Source organism: Lithobates pipiens, unplaced genomic scaffold (genome assembly GCF_037356315.1).
Source record: "Lithobates pipiens isolate NorthernLeopardFrog02 unplaced genomic scaffold, aLitPip1_a1.2 Scaffold_1, whole genome shotgun sequence".
Taxonomy (NCBI): domain Eukaryota; kingdom Metazoa; phylum Chordata; class Amphibia; order Anura; family Ranidae; genus Lithobates; species Lithobates pipiens.
The window spans coordinates 106,272,242-106,295,614 of NW_027507685.1; the positions used below are offsets into that span (position 1 = coordinate 106,272,242).

Genomic DNA, 23,373 nt, shown 5'->3' on the forward strand with positions numbered 1-23,373 from the left:
TATCTCCTTCTGGACCCCGGCTTGCTCACCTCCTGGAGGGGCCGATCTTGAGGACCCTGACCTGGTACTTGAGCCAAGAAGCTCAAGGATGCATCAGAATCCAGAGCTTCAACCCTGAGTTGCTTAAACCCTGAGTTATTCACCTCCTAGTGGGGGCAATCGGTAGCAAGGATGGGTACAACCTACCAATCCTGAGAAGAACATGGCGTCTACCATTGATGACGTTCCTTCTGCTAATGCTAGTTACAACAATGCCTCCTCACCACCTGTCATCTGACCTCTGGACCTCGCTCCAACTGAGGATTGCTCTTCAGAGATCAAAGCATGTGTGAACTTTGCTTAAGGGAAGGGTGAGGCACCCTGCCTGGTTTAGTGATGTCGCCTCTAGGGAGATTCAGTGTCCTGATGACTCGTGTCACTGGGACTGAAAGTCGGAGAAGAACATAAATATAGATGAAATCTTCTGATTAGGACAACCTACCAATCCTTCATGGGGGGAAGAAGAAGAGAGCCTAATCTCATTGATCAATTCACATAGGTATGATAGGGGGACTTTTTATTTTTTTTAATATGGGGGTTTGGATTTTCTCCTAATACGGATAGAGATGGTTCAGAGCCCTGTTGCATAGGAACCCATCAGAACCTGGCATGATTGAGCTCCAGCCTGACAAATCGGACCCTCTCGGTAGCACTTGACTAACTTTCAGATCAAACAAAGGAAGCTTGCTGCTCCAGGTGAGGTAATGAAGCCTGATGGAACTGGTGGGTGCCCGCCTAGGCTCAATGTGCAAGAAGCATAGGCTACACACCACAGTATCGGATCGATTATTATGAGTACTAAGCACAAATTGTAGTGTGAAACACATCTACCAGGCACTCTGTTCCTGTGGTGTCACTCTGGGATGTCATAATAAAAGATTTTGGATCAGATACTGTGGTGTGCAGCCTATTCTTCCTATAACTTGACCAACTCTGCTGGCTTTGCTCGTCTTCAGGAAAATTGCTGACTACACACCTCTTCTAAATAAAAAAAATAATAATTTGTGGGTGTCGGTATGAAGTTGCTGCCCGTCAAGTATCATATCATAAACTATTAATGGAACTTTTGCCCTGCTAACACCAATCTTTCATTTGTGCAACTGGGAAACCTAATGCTGCAGATCTAGTGTCACCATCGTCTTCGCAGAATCTTGGGGAGGGGGCGTGGTTTGATTTGGAGAGCGATCAAAGGAAATGTCTGCAGCTATAAAGATTTAGTACGGGATTTGGTGATACAAAATATGTTAAACCATTTGATGCCCAAATGCTCTGTCAACAGATTTATTTTTCTGTATGGTAGGTTCGCTTTTCATACAGAGAAGTTCATTGCCAATTATATTTTTAAATTTTTTTAATAAAGAGATTAGTATTCGGTGCAGAATTCATGCTGGCGTTTGTCCAGTTGCAGTGCAACCGAACTTGCGTCCGTCTACTACCCAATGATGTAACACACTTGGCTTTTGAGCCTTTCAGGTATTAAGAAAATACCCGTCCATGAGTGCTGGGTGAGCACATTGGCACGTGTGTGTCTTTGGAATTCCACCAAGTCTCCAACAGCTACTGTGCCCCCAGTCTCCAATAGCTCCGATACCGTGCCCCCAGTCTCCAACAGCTCCGATACCGTGCCCCCAGTCTGACACCTTTCTGTAGCATTACATTCATTATTAATATAAGGAGGGAGGGGCTTGATGTGTCCTGTATCAAAAAAGTTGAATGTCATTGGACTAGAACAGGGGTCTCCCAACTACAGCCTGCGGGCCAATTAAGACCTCTGCTGTATTTAGAATCCGATTCCACTTACTGCTCCAAGTCAATTGGTTGCTAGGGCCACCAGCAACCAATGGTCTGTGTGGCCCAGCTTTAATTGGGCCCTGATGTAAGTGGGTGACTTTGATGCTGACCCTATGTAAGTAGCGGGAGACTGTGATGGGGACCATCGTGTGTGGGGTGGGGGGGGGGTGGGTTGGGGGATCTTTGATAGGTACCTTTTTATGTAAGGAGGGCTTACATAAAAAGGTGGTGATGGTGACCCTCAACTAAGTGGGCTCTCATGGGAACTCATAAAACAGACTCTGATGTAAGGGGGGATTCTTAAGGCAGAGACTGATGCAAGAGGGGGGCTTTTCTTGTTTCACTGACGAGCTTGCTCTGAAACATGCTGATACCAAAAAAATATAAAAAGTTAAATGTCTTCTTTATTATTCATTGGTGGATATTTGTAAAACCTACTTCATGTGCTGTAGAGAATTCTACTGGGTTTCCTCTTAGGTTGTCTTCTGTAGTCATACTACTGAATTGCTTTTGCCCTACGAGTTGCCCACATGATTATTTACATTAACTGATACAATATAATGACATTTACTGTATATTTTATTAGGGCAGATCCACACTGCCCCGTTAGCACTTTGGGAAAAGTGCGGATAAACCTTGCTTTGTGCGCATTGGCCCAGCATATATGCAGTGGGGGAAAATGATTTGATCCCCTGCAGATTTTGTAAGTTTGCCCACTTACAAAGAAATTAAGGGTCTATCAATTTTATAATTGGTATTTTTTTTAATGCTAAAGATATAATATAAACTTAAAATCCAGAAAAAACACAATACAAATTTTATAAATGGAGGTCAGTGAGTAAAATAGTATTTGATCCCCAAGCAAAACATGACTTAGTAGTTGGTGGAGAAACCCTTTTTGGCAAGTACAGAGGTCAGACGTTTCTTGTCGTTGGTGACCAGGTTTGCACACATCTCTGGAGGAATTTTGGTCCACTCTTCTTTACAGGTCTTCTCAAAATCCTTAAGGGTTTCTTGGCAATTCAAAGTTTCAGCCTCCTCCATAAATTTTCTATAGGATTAAGGTCTGGAGACTGGCTAGGCCACTCCATGACCTTAGTGTGCTACTTCTTGAGCCACTCCTTTGTTGCCTTGGTGGTATGTTTTGGGTCATTGTCATGCTGGAAGACCCATCCATGACCAATCTTCATTGTTCTGGTTGAGGGAAGAAGCTTCTCATCCAAGATTGTACAATACATGGCCCCGTCCATTGGTCCCTCAATGTGGCAAAGTCGGCCTGTACCTTTAGCAGAGAAACGGCCCTAAAGCATCATGTTTCCACCTCTGTACTTGACTGTAGGGATGGTGTTCTTAGGGTCATAGTCAGTGTTTTTCTTCCTCCAAACATGACCAGTCCCCATCCTCAAGAAGGCACATGTACAATCATGCCAATGAAGATCTAAATGATTCTGAGAAGGATTGGGAAAAAAGTGCTGTGGTCTGATGAGACCAAAATTGAACTCTTTGGCATTAACTCAACTCACCGTGTTTGGAGGAAGAAAAATGCTGACTATAACCCTTAGAACACCATCCCTACAGTCAAGCACGGGGGTGTAAACATGATGCTTTTAGGCTGTTTTTCTGCTAAAGGTACAGGCTGACTTTGGCACGTTGAAGGGCCAATGGACGGGGCCATGTATTGTAAAATCTTGGATGAGAACCTTTTTCCCTCAGCCAGAACACTGAAGATGGGTCGTGGATGGGCCTTCCAGCATGACAATGACCCAAAACATACCGCCAAGGCAACAAAGGAGTGGCTCAAGAAGCACATTAAGGTCATGGAGCTGCTCAGCCAGTCTCCAGACCTTATTCCTATAGAAAATGTATGGAAGGAGCTGAAACTTGCCAAGTGAAAGCCAAGAAACCTTAAGAATTTAGAGAAGATCTGTAAAGAAGAGTAGACCAAAATCCCTCCTGAGATGTGAGCAAACCTGGCCACCAACTACAAGAAACGTCTTGCATCTGTGCTTGCCAACAAGGCTTTCTCCACCAAGTACTAAGTCATGTTTTGCTTGGGGATCAAATACTTATGTTATTCACTGAACTGCAACTTAATTTATAACATTTGTTTTATGTGGGTTTTTTTTTTGATATTCTGTCTCTAGCATATAAAATACACCTATGATAAAAAATTATAGACCCTTCATTTTGTAAGTGGGCAAACGTTTTGGGGTGCTTTGTGTTTGATTTTGTTTCATCGTCTTCTTCCTTTTTCCTCCTTCCTCCTGTCGTCTTCTTCCTCCTCCTCCTCCTCCTTTCTTCTTTCTGTTTTCTCCTTGCTCCTCCTCCTTCTTTCTGTTTCCTCTTTCTTGCTCCTCCTCCTCCTTTTTCTTCATATTTACTCCTTCTTTCTGTTTCCTCCTTCTTCCGCCTCCTCTTCTTTGTTTCCTCCTTCTTTCTAATTCTTCTTCCTCCTCCTCTTTTCTTCCTCTTCTTCCTCCTTTCCCCTCCTCCTTTTTCTTCTGCCTCCTCCTTTTACTACTTCTTTCTCCTCCTCCATCCCCTTTATTCGTCTCCTTCTTTCTTCCTCCTTTCTTCCTTCTTTCTTCCTTCCTTCTTTCTTCCTTCTTCCTTCTTTCTTTCTTCCTTCTTCCTTCTTCTTCCTCCTCCTCTTCCCTCCTCCTCCTTCTTCTCCTTCTTTCTTTCTTCCCTTCCCTACTTTTCCTCCTCTACCTCCTTTTCCTCTTCCTTCCTCTTCTTACTCCTTCCTTCGTCCTTCTTCCTCCTCCTTTTTTCTTCATCTTCTTTTGGGATTAGTGATGTGTTGATAGGACAAGCAATCTTCTACTTATTACGGAAACACGGAAGGATGTTTACTCTGTGCGGTTGTCATGCAAGATTGAATTATTCCATGCAGTTAGTCCGTTACCATAGATATCTGAGATTTCTTAAACAGCCAGCCCTGACAAGTATTACAAACACGAGAAATGTGCCGATCTAATCTAAGCCATCATTCTGCAACAATTAATCAAGTGAAATCTAATCTGGAACTTGTGTCTGATTGCTGCACTTTATTAATTTCCTATGTGCTGACCATTAGTCGGTTCTCATGGTACGGCCTCGTTCTGTGAGAATGGAGTGCTTTCCAGCCATGCCGCTGATTAGAATTCTTCAGTGTAATTAAACCTTTAAGTGAAGTGGTCTTTTGATGTGGTGGCTGCATTATTATTTTTTTTCTCCTGATGATCTGCAAAGAAAACACTTCCCATCCTAGGACACTAGGGCCCTTTCTCACTGGTGCCCTTTTGCCGCCTTAGAATGCACCTTTTCAGTGCAACAAAAGCACATCAGAGTTATTCCCCTTTAAATCCTATGCGACTTTTCACATCACTGCACTAAGACCCCTTTCACACTGGGGCGTTTTTCAGGCGTTTTTCAAGCGCTTTAGCGTTAAAAAAAGCGTCTGTAAAGCGCTTGAAAGAAGCCTCATCTGCAGTCCCAATGGGAAATGTCAGCGCCCTAAAAACGCTTGTAAAGCGCCGTTTAAACTAGCAGCGCTTTACCAGCGTTTTTTGAGCGTTAATGGGGCGCTTTTAACCCCTGCTAGTGGCCAAATAAAGGGTTAAAAGCGCCCACAAAACACTGCTGCCAATAGCGTTTTTCAGGCGTTTTTCGGGCGTTTTACAAGCGCTTCCCATTGATTTCAATGGGAAGGGGCGTTTTCGGAGCGTTGTATTCACCACTCCAAAAGCGCTGCAAAGAAGCTGCTTGCAGGACTTTTTTTGACGCTCTGCCAGCGCAGCGCCTCAGTGTGAAAGCACTCGGGCTTTTACATTGGGATTGCAGTTGCAGCTTCTTTCAGGCGCTTTTTTTAACGCTAAAGCGCCTGAAAAACGCCCCAGTGTGAAAGGGATCTTTAGATAATAGATAGCCTCTAAAGTCACCAAGATACCATCGTCCCAATTAGTATGTGCAAAGAAAAACTGGGCATATAGCTCAGAAAAACTAAGAGGAAAAAGCTCTAGAGTTGAGTTTCCTGTTAGTTCTGTGGGAACAGGGACTATTGCGGTATCAAATTAAGTTGAAACAATCATTAAAATTCAATTACATTTTATTATAGTTCCATCCATATAAAAGATAATACATAGATATTGGTGTTACAGAACCACATTACATTCGATCCAAAAAGGACAAAATAGGTTCAAAAACATGGTCTTAACATTGCTAAACACAAGGGTTTTTTTACGGAAGTACAGAGATGACGCATAAATCCGACCGGTTTCGCGGCACTAAAGACACCGCTTCCTCAGGGAACGTCACTTTATAAATCTAGTACAGAAAGATAGATATTTAATAATACCATACAAAATATTAATAAGATTTAAAGAGAAAGAAATAAACAACAATACAATCAATAACCAAAATTGATAATCAACACTTCGAAAATTCATTAGAAAAACAGTGAAGGATCATGACTCACCCCTGGAGCTCCCAACCCACAGCAGACAAGCGACCTACTTCGAGACACCCTCAAAAACAGGGTGCCCCCCCTATGGGCGGACACGGGGGGCAAGGTGGAGAGACTCTAATCAACGCATAAAAGGACTGAAAAAGAAAAGTAGGTGCAATGGTCCATTTAGAAGATGTTCAAAAAGTAAAAAGTATGTATCAGAGACCATGGGCTAATAGGATAGAACAGGGTTGATTAGTTAGTAAATAGATGGACAGATAAAGTCTCTCACACTATAGGAAACACCCGGTGAACCATGGTCAATAAAAATGAATGTGCACCTCAAAAAGTTATGATTGTTAGGCAAAAGGCATACCCCCAGTTAGTTAAGCCAGAACTTATAAGGTGTAGATCCCGGAAGATTTTCTGTAAGGGATATCCACGGCTTCAAAAGTAAGTTTTACTCTAGTTAGAGGTTTGAAGACAAACATAGTCAATCAGCAAACGACCAGTTCTGCCGTGAAATAATTATATAAGTAACGTACAAAGTCTAGTGGGGGTATTACCTTTGGCTCAATGGTCCTGTGTGTAGGTCATCTCCACGGAGGCACCGCTCTAAGGATTCAAATCCCGAGCGCGCCATTTAAGCCCCCAACCCGGAAGTACTCAGGGCGCAATTGTGCGCTCCTTAATGCTGTCCCTCCGTCACAGCGCCTGCGCGGAAATCCCTTGTGCGCATAGGTAACGGGCTCCCCATAGAGAGTGGATCAGGGGGAATGTCTGGAGGCGTGACTGGGCGGGGATCTGCATAACATACACTCCCCCTCCCCAGTCACCTAATCCAAACAAGGATCAGTCCGGGTCAGGCAACCAGCGCATTATCGTTGATAATGCGCTCACCCATACCGCTGTATAAAATATCTGCAGCGGCGTGAGAGGTGTGGAAGAAAATATAAACCACAACAGGTTGCCACATGTCCGCCCAAAGGGGGGGAGAATAAACTCCTCAGGTCTGTCTAGCTGCAGGGAGGGAGGAATTGATAGGGGAGAAAAGAAAAAAGAGCCATGATCCAGGACTGTGTGCAGTACAACATTGTATATTATGGATAGACTGGGGAATGTCACACTGCCGCAGATCCCGGCCACCGAGCAGAGCAGCATCAACTAGCCGCTTCCACTCCATGGCCGGGGCTACCCGCAGGTGACAATCGCCAGCCCAAACCAGTCAAACATAAAAATAAAGACAAATTAAAAAGTTCGTCCTCAGAATGGCACCTGAACCATATAGGTTCCCCGATAAAGGGAACACTGAAATTAATTTAATATATATTGTTTTTTAGGTAAGGGGGTTATATAGTATAATATCTAAAGAAATGAATATAACCAAACAGGTATTGGCGCCTGGTAACAAAGAGTCCTAATGCCCAATAATATGGGGGGAGAGAAAAAAAGGGGAAAAAAAAGGGGGGGGGGGGGGAAAGGAAAAGAAAAAATGGGGACGGGGGAAGGGAAAGAAAAGGGGGAAAAAACAAAAAGGGGACGAGGAAGGAAAAGAAAAAAGGGGGGGGGGGTTGAAAGGATGAGTAATTCCTGCCCCAAGAAAGGCCCTCTACTGCCCAATGCCCTCAGGACAAGTACATAGTTTTAGATTGATGTCTATATTTTTAAGACATAAAGATGTACGGATAACACATATGGCATCTTCAAAGGAAGCACTTGTAAGAGTGGGCTTCATTTAGGCCAGGGGGGGTAAGGGCGTTCAGCCGCTCAATCCATAGTGCCTCACGTCTCAAAATGGCCTGGTCCCAATTGCCCCCTCTGGGGTCCTGTGGGATAACTTCAAGAACAAGGAAATTTTACTAAATCAAATTGAAATTTATGATGTATGCCAACATGACGGCCTACCGTGGTCATTTTGCCATTGGTCGAATAATAAAGGTGGTCACCCAAGCGCTGGCGTAGTTCCCTGATGGTCTTCCCTACATAAAAAGCTTGGCAGGTGCAGACCATCAGGTAGACCAGCACTCGGGTGCCACAATCGGCATGGTGTGAAGCGAAAAATCTCTCCATTCGGTAGGGTTAGAGTCCCTCCTTCTTGGATCCATGGGCATTTAGAGCAGTGCCCACATTTAAAGGTGCCCTTAGGACCCTCCGAGGATCCAGAGGGTACTCGATAATGGCTACTTGTTAATTTATCACGGAGAGAAACGGCTTTTTTGAAGACCAATTCAGGGGTGGGTTTAACATAATTTCCCAATATGTGATGTTCAGTCAATAAATGCCAATGTTGGGACAAAATATATCGGAGTTGTTGATGATGAGAAGAGTATTTTGTTATTATTTTAGTAGTGGGAGGCTGTTGTATACGTGGGGGACCATAAAGGAGTGACTGACGACTACGAGCAGAGGCTTTATTAAAGGCCTTTCTAAGATTGGTGAGGCTGTAGCCTCTGACTAACAGGCGGTCCCGTAGTAAATTAGCCTGTCTGTGGAAATCCCCGTCCTCTGAGCAGTTTCGCCTCAGCCTCAGATATTGGGCGAAGGGGATACTGCGAACTAGAGGGCGGGGGTGTGCACTAGAGGCATGTAGGATCGTATTTCCAGCGGTGGGTTTACGATAAAGATCTGTAATAAGAGTACCCGAAGAGTTTTTAAAAATATTTAAATCTAAAAATGAGATATTGCTGTTATCCACCGTGTAAGTAAACTGTAAATTAAATTGATTAGTATTGAGGACATCAATGAAACCATCAAGGTCCGGTCTGGTGCCGGTCCACACAATGAAAAGGTCATCAATGTAACGGTACCAGCACAAGACCGAGTCCAACGAATGCTGCAAAGTGTCCTCACCAAAAACATATCTTTCCCATGCACCTAGGTAAAGATTAGCATATGAAGGGGCACAGGAAGTGCCCATGGCCACGCCTTGCTTTTGTAAATATAGCTGGTCATTAAATAGAAAATAGTTCTTCGTGAGTATAAATTTAAGCAATTTCAAAACAAAGCAATTAAGCGGCCAAGAGGCAGAAACCTGCTCCTTTAAGAAGGTTTCAACCATCAGGACACCCTGCTCGTGGGGGATGCTCGAGTATAGAGCCTCGACATCAACTGCCACGAGCAGGGCGTCCGGAGGGATCTGGATACCCTCAATATGCCTCAACAGGTCAGTTGTATCTTTAATATAGGACGGTAATCCTACAACGTGGGGCATAAGGAAGGTATCCACGAAACGACTGGCATTTTCCGTCAGGGAACCCAGGCCTGACACAATGGGTCGGCCTGGGGGAGTTTGTAAATTCTTATGGGTTTTTTGGTAAGGTATAAAAGGTGGGAGTACGTGGGGTCACAATATTGATATATTTTAAAGTTGCTTCGTCAATGAGGCCCTCACTGAATGCGCCAATTACCAATTGGCGAAATTCCGAAATGAAGGACTCAATCATAGAAAAATCAATAAGGGAATACCAAGATGTATTGTGTAACACCAAATAACACATTGTTTGGTACTGTAGATGTGTCATGAGAACTAGGTTTCCACCCTTATCAGATTGTTTGATAATTAAGTCTGAATGTTTTTGGAGTGTCCTAATGGCTGATTTTTGGCGAGGAGTTAAATTGGACGGCTGATCCGCCCACTTGTACTTCTTAAGAGATTTGATGGACTCATGTAAAAAAGCCCAGATGGTGGGGCAAGTCATCAGATCGGGAAAAGCACGAGACTTAGCTTTAAGTTTCTGTTTTTTCTGCTCAGACACAGGTGGACAAGATTCTCCGGCCCCTGGCCAGGGTCCTTGGCCATCGGGTCCACCTGTGTCTGAGCAGAAAAAACAGAAACTTAAAGCTAAGTCTCGTGCTTTTCCCGATCTGATGACTTGCCCCACCATCTGGGCTTTTTTACATGAGTCCATCAAATCTCTTAAGAAGTACAAGTGGGCGGATCAGCCGTCCAATTTAACTCCTCGCCAAAAATCAGCCATTAGGACACTCCAAAAACATTCAGACTTAATTATCAAACAATCTGATAAGGGTGGAAACCTAGTTCTCATGACACATCTACAGTACCAAACAATGTGTTATTTGGTGTTACACAATACATCTTGGTATTCCCTTATTGATTTTTCTATGATTGAGTCCTTCATTTCGGAATTTCGCCAATTGGTAATTGGCGCATTCAGTGAGGGCCTCATTGACGAAGCAACTTTAAAATATATCAATATTGTGACCCCACGTACTCCCACCTTTTATACCTTACCAAAAACCCATAAGAATTTACAAACTCCCCCAGGCCGACCCATTGTGTCAGGCCTGGGTTCCCTGACGGAAAATGCCAGTCGTTTCGTGGATACCTTCCTTATGCCCCACGTTGTAGGATTACCGTCCTATATTAAAGATACAACTGACCTGTTGAGGCATATTGAGGGTATCCAGATCCCTCCGGACGCCCTGCTCGTGGCAGTTGATGTCGAGGCTCTATACTCGAGCATCCCCCACGAGCAGGGTGTCCTGATGGTTGAAACCTTCTTAAAGGAGCAGGTTTCTGCCTCTTGGCCGCTTAATTGCTTTGTTTTGAAATTGCTTAAATTTATACTCACGAAGAACTATTTTCTATTTAATGACCAGCTATATTTACAAAAGCAAGGCGTGGCCATGGGCACTTCCTGTGCCCCTTCATATGCTAATCTTTACCTAGGTGCATGGGAAAGATATGTTTTTGGTGAGGACACTTTGCAGCATTCGTTGGACTCGGTCTTGTGCTGGTACCGTTACATTGATGACCTTTTCATTGTGTGGACCGGCACCAGACCGGACCTTGATGGTTTCATTGATGTCCTCAATACTAATCAATTTAATTTACAGTTTACTTACACGGTGGATAACAGCAATATCTCATTTTTAGATTTAAATATTTTTAAAAACTCTTCGGGTACTCTTATTACAGATCTTTATCGTAAACCCACCGCTGGAAATACGATCCTACATGCCTCTAGTGCACACCCCCGCCCTCTAGTTCGCAGTATCCCCTTCGCCCAATATCTGAGGCTGAGGCGAAACTGCTCAGAGGACGGGGATTTCCACAGACAGGCTAATTTACTACGGGACCGCCTGTTAGTCAGAGGCTACAGCCTCACCAATCTTAGAAAGGCCTTTAATAAAGCCTCTGCCCGTAGTCGTCAGTCACTCCTTTATGGTCCCCCACGTATACAACAGCCTCCCACTACTAAAATAATAACAAAATACTCTTCTCATCATCAACAACTCCGATATATTTTGTCCCAACATTGGCATTTATTGACTGAACATCACATATTGGGAAATTATGTTAAACCCACCCCTGAATTGGTCTTCAAAAAAGCCGTTTCTCTCCGTGATAAATTAACAAGTAGCCATTATCGAGTACCCTCTGGATCCTCGGAGGGTCCTAAGGGCACCTTTAAATGTGGGCACTGCTCTAAATGCCCATGGATCCAAGAAGGAGGGACTCTAACCCTACCGAATGGAGAGATTTTTCGGCCTTCACACCATGCCGATTGTGGCACCCGAGGGCTGGTCTACCTGATGGTCTGCACCTGCCAAGCTTTTTATGTAGGGAAGACCATCAGGGAACTACGCCAGCGCTTGGGTGACCACCTTTATTATTCGACCAATGGCAAAATGACCACGGTAGGCCGTCATGTTGGCATACATCATAAATTTCAATTTGATTTAGTAAAATTTCTTGTTCTTGAAGTTATCCCACAGGACCCCAGAGGGGGCAATTGGGACCAGGCCATTTTGAGACGTGAGGCACTATGGATTGAGCGGCTGAACGCCCTTACCCCCCCTGGCCTAAATGAAGCCCACTCTTACAAGTGCTTCCTTTGAAGATGCCATATGTGTTATCCGTACATCTTTATGTCTTAAAAATATAGACATCAATCTAAAACTATGTACTTGTCCTGAGGGCATTGGGCAGTAGAGGGCCTTTCTTGGGGCAGGAATTACTCGTCCTTTCAAAACCCCCCCCCCCCCTTTTTTTCTTTTCTTTCCTCGTCCCCTTTTTGTTTTTTCCCCCTTTTCTTTCCCTTCCCCCGTCCCCATTTTTTCTTTTCCTTTCCCCCCCCCCCCCTTTTTTCCCTTTCACCCTTTTCTCTCCCCCCATATTATTGGGCATTAGGACTCTTTGTTACCAGGCGCCAATACCTGTTTGGTTATATTCATTTCTTTAGATATTATACTATATAACCCCCTTACCTAAAAAACAATATATATTAAATTAATTTCAGTGTTCCCTTTATCGGTGAACCTATATGGTTCAGGTGCCATTCTGAGGACGAACTTTTTAATTTGTCTTTATTTTTATGTTTGACTGGTTTGGGCTGGCGATTGTCACCTGCGGGTAGCCCCGGCCATGGAGTGGAAGCGGCTAGTTGATGCTGCTCTGCTCGGTGGCCGGGATCTGCGGCAGTGTGACGTTCCCCAGTCTATCCATAATATACAATGTTGTACTGCACACAGTCCTGGATCATGGCTCTTTTTTCTTTTCTCCCCTATCAATTCCTCCCTCCCTGCAGCTAGACAGACCTGAGGAGTTTATTCTCCCCCCCTTTGGGCGGACATGTGGCAACCTGTTGTGGTTTATATTTTCTTCCACACCTCTCACGCCGCTGCAGATATTTTATACAGCGGTATGGGTGAGCGCATTATCAACGATAATGCGCTGGTTGCCTGACCCGGACTGATCCTTGTTTGGATTAGGTGACTGGGGAGGGGGAGTGTATGTTATGCAGATCCCCGCCCAGTCACGCCTCCAGACATTCCCCCTGATCCACTCTCTATGGGGAGCCCGTTACCTATGCGCACAAGGGATTTCCGCGCAGGCGCTGTGACGGAGGGACAGCATTAAGGAGCGCACAATTGCGCCCTGAGTACTTCCGGGTTGGGGGCTTAAATGGCGCGCTCGGGATTTGAATCCTTAGAGCGGTGCCTCCGTGGAGATGACCTACACACAGGACCATTGAGCCAAAGGTAATACCCCCACTAGACTTTGTACGTTACTTATATAATTATTTCACGGCAGAACTGGTCGTTTGCTGATTGACTATGTTTGTCTTCAAACCTCTAACTAGAGTAAAACTTACTTTTGAAGCCGTGGATATCCCTTACAGAAAATCTTCCGGGATCTACACCTTATAAGTTCTGGCTTAACTAACTGCTTTTTGCCTAACAATTATAACTTTTTGAGGTGCACATTCATTTTTATTGACCATGGTTCACCGGGTGTTTCCTATAGTGTGAGAGACTTTATCTGTCCATCTATTTACTAACTAATCAACCCTGTTCTATCCTATTAGCCCATGGTCTCTGATACATACTTTTTACTTTTTGAACATCTTCTAAATGGACCATTGCACCTACTTTTCTTTTTCAGTCCTTTTATGCGTTGATTAGAGTCTCTCCACCTTGCCCCCCGTGTCCGCCCATAGGGGGGGCACCCTGTTTTTGAGGGTGTCTCGAAGTAGGTCGCTTGTCTGCTGTGGGTTGGGAGCTCCAGGGGTGAGTCATGATTCTTCACTGTTTTTCTAATGAATTTTCGAAGTGTTGATTATCAATTTTGGTTATTGATTGTATTGTTGTTTATTTCTTTCTCTTTAAATCTTATTAATATTTTGTATGGTATTATTAAATATCTATCTTTCTGTACTAGATTTATAAAGTGACGTTCCCTGAGGAAGCGGTGTCTTTAGTGCCGCGAAACCGGTCGGATTTATGCGTCATCTCTGTACTTCCGTAAAAAAACCCTTGTGTTTAGCAATGTTAAGACCATGTTTTTGAACCTATTTTGTCCTTTTTGGATCGAATGTAATGTGGTTCTGTAATACCAATATCTATGTATTATCTTTTATATGGATGGAACTATAATAAAATGTAATTGAATTTTAATGATTGTTTCAACTTAATTTGATACCGCAATAGTCCCTGTTCCCACAGAACTAACAGGAAACTCAATTCTAGAGCTTTTTCCTCTTAGTTTTTCTGAGCTATATGCCCAGTTTTTCTGTGAAAGGGATCTTGGTGTGAAAGCACCCGGGCTTTTACATTGGGATTGCAGTTGCAGCTTCTTTCAGGCACTTTTTTTAACGCTAAAGCGCATGAAAAACGCCTGAAAAACGCCCCAGTGTGAAAGGGGTCTAAGTTTTGAAAAATCTTGCATGTCATGTCTTTGGTGCACTTTTCAAAAAACTAGCCTTCCATTGTAAGTCAATGAAAATGCACCAAAACGCAACATTTTTTGTGCGTTTTTTGGGGTCACGATTGTTTTTAAAGATGCTGGTTGTAAGGAGGCGGCACCCGTCGATATTCTTGGCAACCAGTGAATAGCTGGTCGTTAAGGAGCTAGCACCCGCCGTGTCATTAACAACCAGTGAATAGCTGGTCGTTAAGGAGCTGGCACCTGCCGTGTCCTTAACCAGTGAATAGCTGGTCGTTAAGAAGCTGGCACCCGCCGTGTCCTTAACCAGTGAATAGCTGGTCGTTATGAGCTGGCAGCCGCCGTGTCCTTGACCAGTGAATAGCTGGTCATTAAGGAGCTGGCACCCGCTGCATCCTTAACCAGTGAATAGCTTGTTATTAAGGAGCTGGCACCCGCCACGTCCTTAACCGGTTAATAGCTTATTGTTAAGGAGCTGGCACCCTCTACATCCTGCTCCTCTCTGCTCAGTCTTTTCATGTGGAGGATTTGGTCCAGCCTCCCCCATTCACATTAACACATCCACCCAGTTTTCCCCGACTCCTTGCCCCTCCACCATGTCCTGTGTGATGTCCGGTGGTAATGACAGCGGGCAATATTCTGTGTCTGCACCACTGGCCAGACCAACCCCTGCACGATAAGGTGGCACTTATGAGGGGGTACTGACAGCCACCGATGGGCACTGGTAAGCGACACTGATATGCAGCACTGATGGGCATTGATAGGTGGCACTGGTGGGCACTCATGGTGGGCACAGGTGCGGACTGGTGGGCACTGATAGGCTAAGGTGACCAGAATTTTAAAATTAAATCCAGGGACATATTTTCAAAAAAAAATATTTTACTAGTAATGGCGGCAATCGGCGCTCTCAGCCCATTGCCGCTGCCGCCTGCCTCAGCCTGTCAAGTTGTACTCTCCAGGCCCCGGCTACTACTGGGTGGGGAGCGGAGGAAAATCGCTCCGCCAGGGAAGACAAGGAGATAAGCAGGTAGGCGGCTGGCCGGGACTTGAGCCAAGGCAGAAGACCCAAAACTGAAGAAATTGAAGAAATATTCCCCCGCTCCGACCAGTGATCATGATGAACATGATCATCAAAAAGGAACACAGATAATGGAAAATAATACACTCCCCTAAGCTAGTAGGAGCGGCGGGGGAGGGGGGGTGTGATTAAGAATTTTTATTTTTTTTTAATTCTGCACTGACTGTCTTGCCCCAGCCCCCATCCAAATCAAATGCGAGGACAGACTTGGTCCGGGGACAGTGTCCTAAATCCCGGGACTGTCCCCAAAAACTGGGGATGTCTGGTCACCCTATGATAGGTGACACTGGGCACTGAAAGGCTGAAAAGATGGGTACTTATGCGTGGCACTGATGCCTGGCACTGATACACAGCACTGATATGAGGCACTGATGGGCATCCCTGGTGGCTCTGGCAGTGGTAGGCATTGTCAGTGGGCACTGAATAGCAGCTGCCTGGGCACAGATGTGCATTTCCCTTGGGATCTAGGGGGGCATACCTGGTGGTCCTGTGTGTATGGCCATCCCGGTGGTCCTGGGTGGGATCCGAGGGGGGCTGCGCTGATGAGCAATTAGCACAGACCCCCATGTCAGGAGAGCCGCTGATCGGCTCTCCTCTACTCTGTCAGACACGAGTGAGGAAAAGCCAATCACCAGCTCTTTCTATTTACATCATGATCAGCCGTGATTGGACACGGCTGATCACATGGTAAAGAGTCTCCGTCAGAGACTCTTTACCTAGATCGGTGTTGCAGGGTGTCAGACTGACAACGATCACCTTGATGCAGGCCCCCGGGGGCACGCAGTGGCCTAATATCCTGAGGATGTCATATGACACCCAGTCAGGATATGGAAACCACTTTGCCAACGTCATTCTACTATATGGCGGGCAGCAAGTGGTTAACAACCAATGAATAGTAGAGCCACCAGCATCCTTAAAGGGATTGCAAAGGCAGAAGGTGCATTATATGCATTATTAAGATAAAAAAAACACCTGTGTGCAGCAGCTTCCCCCCTAATATTTACCTGAGCCCCATCTTGATCCAGTGATGTTGCACGAGAGACTCAGCTGCCATGGACACTCTCTCTCCTGATTGGCTATTGGCTCCCATTGCTGTCAAAGTCAGTGAGCTAATAAGGTGAGAGAGGGGGATGGAGCCGAGCCATGGCTCCGTGCCTGAATAGACACACAGCAGCGGCTCAGCTCGGGGGGCAGTTGGCAAGAGGGAGGAGCCAGGAGTGCTGGCGAGGGACCCGAGAAGAGGAGGATCTGGGCTACTCTGTGCAAAACCATTACAGAGCAGGTAATTAGAACATGTTTGTTATTTTTAGACAAAAAACAGCGAGACTTTGGTATCACTTTCACCAGCTATTCACCACTTTTTAGGCACACCAGTGTGAATGGGGCCAAAAGTCCTTTAGTACTACAGACTTCCAGGCTAGAACAGATAGGAAAACAAGACTTCAGAGAGACTCTTTTTGTGAGGAATGGTTTACATCGGCTAATGTTTCTTATGAACAGCAATCTTAAAATGTTTGAGTGTCTTTTATCAAAGTAGCCCTCCATACTGATTTCATTATTGGTGCAAACTACTTACCTTTCATTGAAGAAATTATTCTACGGGTTCACTTACTCTTTCCTCCATCGCTGTGAATATTTAACCACTTACTGGGCACTTTCACCCCCCTTCCTGCCCAGGCGCCAATTTTCAGCTTTCAGCGCTGTCACACTTTGACAATTGCACGGTCATGCAACACTGGAAGCCAAACTAAATTTATATCATTTTTTTTTCACAGTAGAGCTTTTCTTTTGGTGGTATTTTATCGCTGCTAGATTTTAAATTTTTTTGCTAAACTAACGAAAAAAGACCAACAATTTAGAAAAAAAAACAAAACACTTTTTTTTTCATAGTTTGTTATAAAATGGGGATTTTTCTACTTTACTAATTTGCGCTGATGAGGCGGCACTGATGAATGACACTGATGGGCACTGAGGAGTGTGACTGGGCACTGATCAGTCACACTGATGGGCACTGATGAGTACAAGAAAAAGACAACTTCTCCTGCACTCTGGTGTCCCGGTCTTCAAAGTGTGATACCGACAGTTTAAGATGGTAGTGTCAAAAGGTCTTGCAGCCCTCCTTAGAGTATTGGGTATTCAAATACTGGAAAAACAAAACCAGAAAGGAAGGCGCACTGACCGAGTGCATTACCATAAAAAAGCTTTATTCAGAACAGAACAAATAGCAAAATGGCTACTTACAAACGAGTATTGATAAAAGGCATGATCAATACAAATTGATCCATCACACCAAACATCGACACATCCAGATCTAATGTCAGGTAGATTGATTGATGAATACCCCAACTTAAACAGCTGTAAACGGCTGATCAATCAATCTACCTGACATCAGATCTGGATGTGTCGATGTTTGGTGCGATGGATCCATTTGTATTGATCATGCCTTTTATCAATACTCGTTTGTGAGTAGCCATTTTGCTATTTGTTCTGTTCTGAATAAAGCTTTTTTATGGCAATGCACTAGGTCAGTGCGCCTTCCTTTCGGGCACAGATGAGTGACACTGATGGGCACAGATGAGTGACACTGATGGGCACAGATGAGTGACACTGATGGGCACAGATGAGTGACACTGATGGGCACAGATGAGTGACACTGATGGGCACAGATGAGTGACACTGATGGGCACAGATGGGTGGCACTGATGAGTGACACTGATGGGGGGCACTGATGACGTGACACTGATGGGGGGCACTGATGACGTGACACTGATGAGGGGGCACTGATGACGTGACACTGATGGGGGGCACTGATGACGTGACACTGATGGGGGGCACTGATGACGTGACACTGATGGGGGGCACTGATGACGTGACACTGATGGGGGGGGGGGCACTGATGACGTGACACTGATGGGGGGGGGCACTGATGACGTGACACTGATGGGGGGGGCACTGATGACGTGACACTGATGGGGGGGGCACTGATGACGTGACACTGATGGGGGGGACACTGATGACGTGACACTGATGGGGGGCACTGATGACGTGACACTGATGGGGGGCACTGATGACGTGACACTGATGGGGGGGGGGCACTGATGACGTGACACTGATGGGGGGGGGGCACTGATGACGTGACACTGATGGGGGGGGCACTGATGACGTGACACTGATGGGGGGGACACTGATGACGTGACACTGATGGGGGGGACACTGATGGGGGGCACTGATGACGTGACACTGATGGGGGCACTGATGGGGGGGCCACTGATGACACGACAGTGATATGGGGGGCATTGATGGGGGCACTGATGATGCGCCACTAATGGGCACTGATGGACGCAACTGGGCACTGATGGGCTAAGACGGGTGGCCCTGATGGGCTAAGATGGGTGCCACCAATAAAAAGGAACACAAGCCGGTTATCGGCTCCCTTCTCCCCTCCTCCATGCTGTCAGCGTAAGGAGAAAAAAAAGCTGATAACCGGCTTGTGTTGACATCCTTGATCAGCTGTCATTGGACACACAGTCAATCACATGATGAAGGGCCGCTGTGATTGGTCCTTTACCATGATCTGTGCTCCGCAGGGTGCTCAAGGGAAGTGCGATGACAGGAGGACATCAATAGACGCCCTCCCAGCAAAGCACGAATGACGGCTACAGTGCGGACGGCAACAGGTTAACGCGTGTTTTTACTAAAGACAGGAGAAATTAGAATAGTTTGTGTGTTATCAGCTTCAGCACATTGTGTTTGTCTCTTGTGACTTAGGATCAGATCACATTTTATGGGAAAGAAGTGCAGAAAACGAGTTGAATGCAAGGGGTTCACATACTTTTTCTCTTTTTTTGCCATTGTATCTTGTTGTATTTCTTTATTTTTTACAAAAGAAATATCTGGAAGTCTACAATACACTTATGCTTTGGCATCTAAAATAAAATAAAGAGAGTTTAAAATAGCAATTTATTAGAAATTTGTATTTTTGGTGAACTCTACAAAGTGCCAGAGACTTTTCCACAGCATTGTATATGCGTGGATTTCACATACCAAAAAAAATTGCAGAAAATAATTTATCACACCTGAAAAACTAATACGAAGGAATGTTGCAATATGGATTGGTTATTGTTTCTCCTCTTGGCCCCCGGCCATGTCCCCTCGCACATCCGCATTTTATAGCCAATTGGATAATATTACAAAGGTGACAGATGGCCTAAATGAGTCGGTTAGATTGTCGCGGAAGATGCATTTCTTGTTTCCGGTATACAGTAATAGAAATGTATTCTTTACAAAATTATAGCCAAACTTTATCAAATCAAAGCTCCCAAGAGATCAATTTTTCTTTGTTTTTGAAGTCTAATGTCTAAAGTGTAATTTCGCTTTTGTTGATAAAAAAAACTCCCTTCTTGGGTGATCGATTGCAGAGATGGTAACAAACTTTGTAGCAGATCCCTACCTTTTGTTGCTCTAGAAAAAATAGCTGTTTGTTTCACCATGCAAGGCTTTTGCCTGGGGGAAAAAAATTTTTTTGGGGGGGGGGGGGGTTCTCTGTACCTGGGATGATGCCTAAAGCTGCAGGCATCACCCTGGTATTGTTTATTAGAGCCGGGGGTTCTCGCTTCTCTAATAGCAATCAGATTGGTTCAATAGCCGCTCGATTGGTATTACAAGCAGCAGGAGGGGACGACCACCCCCCCCCCTCCCCTCCTGCCACCTTCTGCAACTCTACCAGGCTCTCCTGTCCCACTGAGAGACCTGAGCAGCCACTGTCTAGCCCCTCAACTTTTCCGCCACCTTCTGTGACTCCTACCGGGCTCTCCCGTTCCACCGAGAGACCCAAGCGTCCACTGGCTAGCCCCCCCCCCCCCCTTCAGTGACTCTCCCGGGCTCTCCTGTCCCACCGAGAGAACCGAGCAACCACCGGCTAGCCCTCCTTCTTCCCACCACCTTCTGTGACTCTACCGAGCTCTCCTGTCCCACTGAGCGACCACCGGCTAGCCCCCCCCCCCCTTCCACAACTCTACCGGGCTCTCCAGTCTCACAGAGAGACCCGAGTGACCACTGGCTAGCCCCCCCGCCACCCTCCATGACTTTACCGGGCTCTCCTGTCCCACGAGAGACCTGAGCGACTACCAGCTAGCCCCCCCCTCTTCCCGCCACCTTCCACGACTCTACCGGGCCCTCCTATCCCACCGAGAGACCCGAGCGACCACCAGCTAGCCCCCTCTTCCCGCCACCTTCCTTGACTCTACCACGCTCTCCCGTCCCACGAGAGGCCAGAGCGACCACCGGCTAGGCCCCCCCTCTTCCTGCCACCTTCCGCGATTCTACCAGGTTCTCCCGTCCCACCGAGTGACCACTAGCTAGCCCCCCCTCTTCCAAACACCTTCCATGACTCTACTGGGCTCTCCCGTCCCACCGAGCCCCCTTTCCGCCACCATCTTCGACCAGAGCGTCCGCCAGCTAGCCGGACAGCCAAGCAAAGCCGGGATCGGGTTCGTAACTGTAAACCGGAAACAATGACATGACATCGCTTCCGGTTTACTCAGGAATCATCGGGCACCAGTTTTAAAAAATCTAAAGCATTCAAGAACGCCGATCTTGGTGTTTTTGAGTGCTTTTAAAGTGGTTGTAAACCCTTACAAACCACTTTGACCTACAGGTAAGCCTATATTAAGTCCAAGAAATATCTCCTAAACCTATACGGTTTAGGAGATATTTACCTGAAGACAGCCACAGCATGCGCCTTAGACAGCGGCGCGCAGGTGCACTGGGTAAGCTGCAGATCGCGGCGATATGCCGTGAGTGTCGGCTCCCGTGCGCATGCGCGGGAGTGACGTCATCGCTGCTCCGGCGAATCACAGCGCCAGAGCAGCGAGACCCACCAAGAAAATGGATGCTCGGAACTACAGGGGACAGCGGTGACTTCGCTGGCTCCTGTGTCAGGTAAGTGACACATAATGGACTACTATGCGATGCATAGTAGCCCATTATGCTTTACCTTTGCAGGGAATAAAAGAGGAAGTAAACCCATCAGGGTTTACTTCCTCTTTAAGTGCAGAGGAGGGGTTTGGGGTCCCCAGATCTCTCCATAAAGAGGACCTGTCATATGCCTATTACTGTCACAAGGAAATTTACATTCTTTATTAAAGTGAAATAAAAAAAAAATGTCAACAGTTTAAAAAATACATTAAGAATTTAAAAAAAGCTGAACACACTTGTTGGTCCCACCCATGAGACTCATCACCGTGAGCGTCAGATCATGGACAGTAATTCTAGGCCTTTAAAGTGTTGCCTATGAATTGTAAAATGTAGTGTTTTGTCAACGTTGCATGCACGGTTTTAATGTGGCAGGGGGGCGACTAATTTCGATTTTGGGGGGGGGGGGGGTGCGCGCCCGTTTTTAGTCTCCTCTAAAGCACAAGCACAACACCACAATACACCACTGTCACCATGTGCTATGCAGACTGATTCTAAATGTGAGTGTCTGGTAAATTATAATCATCTGGTGATGTTCTTATGAAAAAAATCTGCAGTGGCAGCATCCCTTTAGGCCCCATGCACCTTGGGGCGTTTAGCCCCTGTGCATGGGGCTGTAGTGTTCATCTGGTGCCCTGTCCAGCCCTATGAGATGCTGCTGGTTGCCATATTGCATTGAATTTTACCCAAAAAAATTACAGCAGCTGTAGATTGAAAAGGAAAGGTAATTTTTTATATATATCTATCTATATATATCTATATATATATCTATATATATATATATATATATATATATATATAATTATATGGTATATTATTTATTTATTTCTCTGCAAAAAATGGAGTTGCCCTTTAAGCTTTCTTTATATTTTCTCCACCACAGCATGCACTTCGTTTGTTAGCCTTTGGACAGATTTACAAGGTATTGCAAATGGACCCCCTGCCATCAAATAAACCTTTCCAAAAATATTCCTGGTCAAGCACAGACAGGGAAGGTAAGATATTTACTTTTTTTTCCCCCTAAATTATTACTGTGCTCTACACCAAGTGTGTGTTAACCCAGCGCTCCCTGGTTATCAATAAATCCAATACTCCATGAATGGCAATGTGTTGCTTAACCAAATGGTGCCAGGTGGCTGTGAATAAACAGTGTTCCCGCAACTTCCAAATAACAAAAAACATTTTTTAAATGGTTGCGTATACCCCTACTTTTCAAAACGTTAAATAACAATACAAAAACATGCAAATCTAGTGCAATGCCAATGTATGTGCTATTTACAATAAATTCAGACGTGATCTCCAGAACTCTGATATTAAATCATTACAGTGTCTTTGTTCATAAATTAACATAAGACCCGAACCCAAAAAAATCATAAATCCTTCTTTCATACAATAATTATTCTTCCACATCAATGATTAACCGCTTCAGCCCCGGATGATTTTACCCCCTTCCCGACCAGAGCACTTTTTGTGATTCGGCGCTGTGTCGCTTTAACTGACAATTGCACGGTCATGCGGCGTTGCACCCAAAAAAAAATTACGCCTCCACCACCACCACAAATAGAGCTTTCTTTTGGTGGTATTTGATCACCTCTGCGCTTTTTATTTCTTGCGCAATAAACAAAGAGCGACAGCTTTGGAAAAAAAAAAGCATTTTTTTTTACTTTTTGCTATAATATCCCCCAAATATATATATATAAAAAAAAAATTTCCTCAGTTTAGGGCGATATGTATTCTTCTACATATTTTTGGTAAAAAAAATAATGCAATAAGCATATGTTTGCGCAAAAGTTATCGTGTCTACAAAATAGGGGATAGTTTTATGGCATTTTTTTTTTTTTTACAAGTAATGGCGGCGATCTGCGTTTTTTTTTT

The 23,373-nt window shown here is 45.1% G+C and overlaps 1 protein-coding gene across 3 annotated transcripts in view; it reads left to right on the plus strand.

The window, feature by feature from the left end:
* Window positions 1-23,373, plus strand: part of STRBP (spermatid perinuclear RNA binding protein) — a 253,102-nt gene that overhangs the window by 161,378 nt on the left and 68,351 nt on the right. For all 3 annotated transcript variants that reach the window (XM_077469361.1, XM_077469441.1, XM_077469524.1), the window contains one exon: window positions 22,382-22,493. In XM_077469361.1, coding sequence (XP_077325487.1) covers window positions 22,382-22,493 — 112 coding nt within the window. The remainder of the gene's footprint in view (window positions 1-22,381; window positions 22,494-23,373) is intronic.